This window comes from Triticum dicoccoides, unplaced genomic scaffold, assembly GCF_002162155.2.
Source record: "Triticum dicoccoides isolate Atlit2015 ecotype Zavitan unplaced genomic scaffold, WEW_v2.0 scaffold131295, whole genome shotgun sequence".
Taxonomy (NCBI): domain Eukaryota; kingdom Viridiplantae; phylum Streptophyta; class Magnoliopsida; order Poales; family Poaceae; genus Triticum; species Triticum dicoccoides.
The window spans coordinates 1-5,894 of NW_021192520.1; the positions used below are offsets into that span (position 1 = coordinate 1).

Sequence of the window (5,894 nt, forward strand, 5' to 3'; positions counted from 1 at the left end):
TGAGCTCCGCCGAGGAGCTCTTCCTCTCGGGCCGTATCCGCGTAGGCTGCCTCTCCCCCATCCGCCAAGAAACGGATTGCAGGGAGCAGCAGGGGGAGGACGGGGGCGGCGTCGACGGCCGCTCGCCGCGGCCTCGCCGGACCAGGTCGGTTTCGCCGCCCCGGAGCCCGCGGCTCGCGAAGACTGCAGAGCCTGCCGACTCCTTGGCATCAGCGTCGTCGTCATCCTCCTCCTCTTCCTCTGCCAAGACCATGCGGCGGAGGATATCGCTGCGGGACCTCCTCGGCCGCACCTGCAGCGATCCCTCGATGAGGCCGCCGGCTCCTATTACCACCGCCGCCGAGAGATCAGGATCCTGGCTGCCATCTATCTGGCCGACGCGGGCCAAGAAAGCTCTGCCCTGCTCGGCGCCGCAGCCTGCTCGCCGGTCAGTTTCGTCGGTCAGGGCCGCAGCACCGGGCGGCGCGGGGCGCGATGAGGGGCCGCGGCGGCGCACAACGTCTCTGCCGTACCGGCAAGGCCTGGTTCTTGGATGCCTCGGCTTAGGAGCCCGGAGCTACGGGCTCGCAAAGTCCATGCACCCCCTCTCCACGCGGTGATCTCGGCACGTCTGGCAAGTGGCAAGGCATAGTTTCAGGGCTTACCTGAAAAATATTTGATGCGCTTTTATCCCCAGTGCAAAATGGGAACAATGTTATGTATACATCGCAAATACAGTATGATTTTGTTCAGCCGGCTCAATCTTTGTTATGTGGGAGTCCTATTTTAGTTATTTGATTGAAGGATAAATTGTTACCCATATCAATTCCTTACTTCATCATATTGTAAGGAATAAACATCTTTGTGCTGAATTTTGTTCTCCATTGTTCATTGTGTTTCGTGTTAGTACATTTTTTTTTCTTACTCCATTTGTCCAAATGCAATGTGCATTTTATTTGTTAGAAAGGCTTTGACAAACAATCCTGCAAACAAAACAATTACTGGATTAATATTGCAATCTCATGTATGCGTTTTTTTTAATACTATTACTGGAGTACTACAAGTCTAATGTCATTAATATTATTCTCATAAATCATATATTAACAAAGTAAATCTCGATCAAAACCTTGTTTTAACGAGAGAAAAAATGCACCTTACAGTTTTATTAGAAGAAGGAAGTTACTGAAGTCAGCAACAAAAAACATAGAAGAAGGGAGTTACATATCTAAAATGCACTTTACACTTGTACTCCCTCCGTCCCAAAATTCTTGTCTTACATTTATCTAGATACGGATGTACCTAATACTAAAACGTGACTTGATGCATCCGTATTTGGACAAATCTAAGACAAGAATTTTAGGACGGAGGAAGTATTACTCTGTTTTTTGTGAGTCCGAATGTCACACACCAATCAAGAGAAGTGATGAGCGGCATAATTCAAAAATCTAGTGCATCGTCCTTCTAGAAACAAATGGCGACACTATCTTTTCTCTGTGCCTCATGATGGGGACTGCTTGTTCTCAAAGTTCTATAGTGGCATTGAAGCCTTTGGCCTCTTTGGCTTGTGGACGATTTAAGAGGTTTTCTTCTAAATTCCTAATGTCCCTTTCCATAAGTAGTTTCGCAAAGAGCCATTTTTTCTTCTGTGATGTCTCTTTGATTTTGTTATGTTCCTAGTGCAATCATGATCCATCGTATCCATGGTTCCAGTGCACTTTTTATTTGGGGTAGGAGAGTGGCATCATTTTTCAGTTTTACATCACGAGTGGTTACCTTTCTGTCAAGTTGGTGTCGGCAGGGGCTTCTTGATCAATTTTACTCTTAAGTTCAAAGGAATGATTCACATCTAGTCTAGTTAGTCAGTCGCGAGTTGATTTTCTTGGCTTCAGGAGTGAGACTGTCTGCTGAAGGCAACAGGCTGTTTGGTGGAACGGTGAAAAGTACTCAAGAACGCTACAAAATGCAGGGAAAGGATTGATAATTACTCCCTCTGTAAACAAATATAAGACGTTTTAGATCACTATATACTTGATTAGATCATAAAATTGGCCTTGTGCTACACTGAACTTGGAGGAAATTTCAACTGATAGTCCAACGCCAACCAAAAAGCTCCCTTGAATTCACCACCATCAGTTTTGTGTGTGTGTGTGTTTGTGTGTGTGTGTGTTAACACAATCACTTGGGTGGAAGTTCTAAACAGAGATCTAAACCATAAAACGATCAAATAGAAGGCTCTCTGCTACAAGAGCACAAATCAGGTGGCTTCAGACATTCAATATAGAGTTCACAAATCATTTTCAACAGGACCTGTTTGATCAACAGATATAGTTTCCACCAAAGCATTCAGCTTGCAAGTAGTCTGGGCTATGAAGGATTCATCAGAAATCATCAAGGTGCATACAGGATCATCAGACGCAAGTGAACCTTTCCAGGGTCCAAATCCATGTGATAGTAACATAAAGCTTTGGTTTACTTTGCTTAGAAGCAGCAAAAGCTATAGGCTCTCCAACTGCAAGGGGCGTACACACAATTACCCTCATACAGCTACAACATAGATTAGGTTAACATGTCCTGATAAGTGCGCAAAGTTGACCCTAAGTAACTGATTACTGATGCTAGTAAAGTAACATTTGAACAGATCTTAAAGCGGCAAACACATCATCAATGACGAGCATGCTTGATTTTCCAAACGCCTTCTGTGTGATGCTGAATTCTACAGGAACAGGTACTTGTACTTGTCATTCGCAAGCTTGCATAGCCCGTTGAATGCCACACCATCTGCAAGATTAACATGGTTGGGAGATCAATGAGGTTCTGAAAAGAGATAGATAATGTTGGATCACAAACAAAGATGTTGACTCAAGAAAAAGAAGGGCTAAGTAGAATTATTTCTGTTTGTGTGGGAAGTGCAGAATAAAATAACTACAAAAGGCTGAAATGTGCTTGTTAATGAAGATATCTTGGCAAGCTGTCATAAGAAATGCTGCACTGGTGAGCTAAATAAGTAAATAACCCTACATATTCAGAATGATTGCTCGTAAGCTACAATAAATTCTCCTCCCACGATAAACAATGTTTGCAGTCACCCTGACATCAATCCAAAGATGATGGTCAATCATAATAAATTAGGCACCATTTCATGGATGAAGCTAAGTTAATTAGAGCATCTGAAGAAACATAACTAGGTAGATACTCTGTTCTGCCCAATAGCTTAAGTCAGCTTTGGCTTTCCAGTTTTGGTTGTTCCAGATAATAAAAGGGAAACAGCTTCTAGATTTAGCATTCAGATAAACACAAGCAGTCACTTGGGTTTCTCCGATGCTCTCAAACAAAATTAGATTTGAACTAGACATGTATTAATATATGTTGACTTAAACGAAGAATAACAAAGCCATGCGGTAAGCAGCAAACCGGTTCAGGAACAAAGCACGTTCATAGAGTAATCAAAATGTATGCTTCGTATTCATTCACCTTCTCCTCACAGATCTAAGGTGGTAATGGAACATCAATATAGGTACAGCTCCTCTTATGTCTATGGAATTATGTAAAAGGAAACAAGGTTGAATTTTGAAAAATTGAAAGTCAAACCCCATTGCAGCGAGAAGAATTAACTAACAATCACATTAACTGTAATGAAGTGCAAAGAAAGACACTATAATCCAAAAGGCACATCATATCTCACCAAAGTTTTCACCAAAATCAGTGCAAGATTCAGCACGGATGGACAGGCTGCTGTCAGCGATCCCAATAACCTCAATGTAGTGTGGTGGTTCAGGGGCACCAGTGGCACCTCTGATAGTCAACTGATGTCCATCAGTGGACAGCCCGAGAAGAACTCCACCTTCATTGTGTTGGACTTGAACCACTGTGCGCACTCGTCGCCCAGGAAACATCTTCAGAGTCTCTCCATTGACAAATGGTGAAGGAGCTGAAGTATCCATCTCTGCATGGTGTGGCATCAAACTAATCAACTCAATTCAGCATTGTCATCAGATAGCATGGAGAACAAGTAAATTGACAAATCCCATAGTCATTCCATCATGCTAACCAACCACATGGAAGAAGATTGCACATAGTGCCCTATCAGTGTAGCTAAAGTTGTGGCGCTGATAAGAGATAACCATGCTACAAAGTGTCAGCCATGCAAAAAAAAATTAGGGATGAGCAAGATACAACAATACATGCTGATTAACCAGACAGTTTGGCTACTATAGTGGCTACTATAGTTCACGGTAGTGACAGCATTAACAACTTATGTTTATTCGCAAAAAAAAACTTATGTTATCAAAATCTGCTCATATATACTGGCAAAATGACCTCTCTAAATCACATGCTTGGTTATAGCCCTACATTTCAGTGGTTTCCGACCAGGGCATATGCACATCAGATCCCTACGCTACAGTGGATTGATCTCGCGCTCTCCGTACAACATTAACTCAATCATATCCTCGCAAAAAAAAAAACTCAATCATATCGATCAAGTGATGGATATATTAACGAGTTCATGCCAGAAACAAATCCGATAAAGGAGTGAGAGCTCCGATAGAACAAAGGAATCACCGCCATCGATCGAAACAAGACCACCCACAAAACTGTGTTTCCGGATTCGATTGGTCACGGCGAGCGAGGACCGATTTAAACTGGATGCGACTCGGATCTATCCAAGCAAGCTGCGCTAGGGGCTTTCATGCCACGGCAGAAGAAATCGATGGGGACACACCGATGCCGTAGACCGGTAGGGGACGTGGGGAAGGAGGAGGAGGAGGAGGAGGAGAGGGGAGTTCGAGGTGGCGTACCCGCCTTGGTGAGAGCAGTCGGCAATTCGGCGGCGCTGAAGGGTCCGGCGCTTCGGCTTGGCGGCGGCTATGGAAACTGGGGGGTTTGGGAGAGGGAGCGAGGGGGCTGGGCGGGCTCGAGATGAGTACTTTACTTGCCAGCGGGAGCCGCGGGCGTGAAATGGGCTGGTTGGATGGCGCCAACACCAGCCCTGCCAAATCTGAGCGCGCCAATTTTTGGCGCGCGATTTCGCCGCCGCGGGCTCGCCATGCTCTGGACGTGCGAAAACAAAATAAATGTCCGTCTGCGCCTTCGGTTAACGCATTCTTTTTTTCTAACGAAACCTATCGATTTATTTATCTTCAATCATGACAGTATAACAAACACTAGAAATGTTGGCTGACACCCAACCATGCGCCGAACGCAAATGAAATTTGCACCATTTTCCAGTCGCATAATTTAAACTAAATTACTTCTCTATAAAGAAATATAAGAGATTTAAGATTGTTTAGATCACTTATATTTCTTTACACTTATATTTTTTCTTTACGGACGGAGTAGATGATAAACTCCACCACCTCATCTCTAGTGGAAAATGTCATAGGACGGACCGTGGTTCTGCACTGCACGAACATCTCCATATTGAGTACATATTTTATAATCTTTTTTGGCATTAGTACACTGCATTAATGGGCGATACAAGTCATACTGCTTACCAGTATGTCACAATTTGGTTCGGCGGCATTGTTGGATGAAGCGGCCCGGACCGACATTACGCGTACGCTTATGCGAGACTGGTTCTACCGACGTGCTTATGCACAAAGGTGGTTGACGGGTGTCTGTTTCTCCAACTTTAATTGAATCAAGTGTGACTACGTTCGGTCCTTGTTGAAGGTTAAAACAACACACTTGACGAAAAGTCATTGTGGTTTTGATGCGTAGGTAAGAACGGTTCTTGCTAGAAGCCCGTAGCAGCCACGTAAAACTTGCAACAACAAAGTACAGGACGTCTAACTTATTTTTGCAGGGCTTGCTGTGATGTGATATGGTCAAGGCATGATTTGATATAAATTGTTGTATGAGATGATCATGTTTAGTAACAAAGTTATCGGCAACTGTCAGGAGCCATATGGTTGTCG

General features: G+C 44.0%; 2 protein-coding genes across 4 annotated transcripts; one reads left to right on the forward strand and one right to left on the reverse strand.

Annotated features, from left to right (window-relative positions):
- Positions 1 to 5: 5 nt before the first annotated feature.
- On the forward strand, positions 6 to 741 carry LOC119343528 (the record flags this gene model as incomplete). Its single annotated transcript, XM_037614441.1, has 1 exon — positions 6 to 741. A coding segment is annotated over one exon (594 nt), but the record flags the coding sequence as incomplete, so codon positions are not given.
- Positions 742 to 2,321: 1,580 nt separating this feature from the next.
- Positions 2,322 to 4,923, reverse strand: LOC119343529 (replication protein A 14 kDa subunit-like). 3 transcript variants are annotated; one of them, XM_037614443.1, is made up of 3 exons: positions 4,776 to 4,923; positions 3,662 to 3,922; positions 2,322 to 2,757 (listed from the first exon to the last, which is right to left on the reverse strand). In XM_037614443.1, exons 2-3 carry the CDS (start codon positions 3,918 to 3,920, stop codon positions 2,693 to 2,695), a joined length of 324 nt encoding a protein of 107 aa, XP_037470340.1. In that variant the 5' UTR covers positions 3,921 to 3,922; positions 4,776 to 4,923; the 3' UTR covers positions 2,322 to 2,692. The 3 variants fall into 3 exon arrangements, with proteins under 3 accessions (XP_037470340.1, XP_037470342.1, XP_037470339.1); XM_037614445.1 differs by having other exon boundaries at positions 4,780 to 4,911; XM_037614442.1 differs by having other exon boundaries at positions 3,662 to 3,942; positions 4,776 to 4,905.
- Between the last annotated feature and the right edge of the window lie 971 nt (positions 4,924 to 5,894).

Bases quoted from the DNA above. Each gene is read 5' to 3' on its own strand.
- LOC119343529 (XM_037614442.1), bottom strand. From the start codon at position 3,938: ATGCCACACCATGCAGAGATGGATACTTCAGCTCCTTCACCATTTGTC. The intron at 2,758-3,661 runs GTGAGATATGAT...TTAATCTTGCAG, and splicing joins TGATTTTGGTGAAAACTTTG to ATGGTGTGGCATTCAACGGG.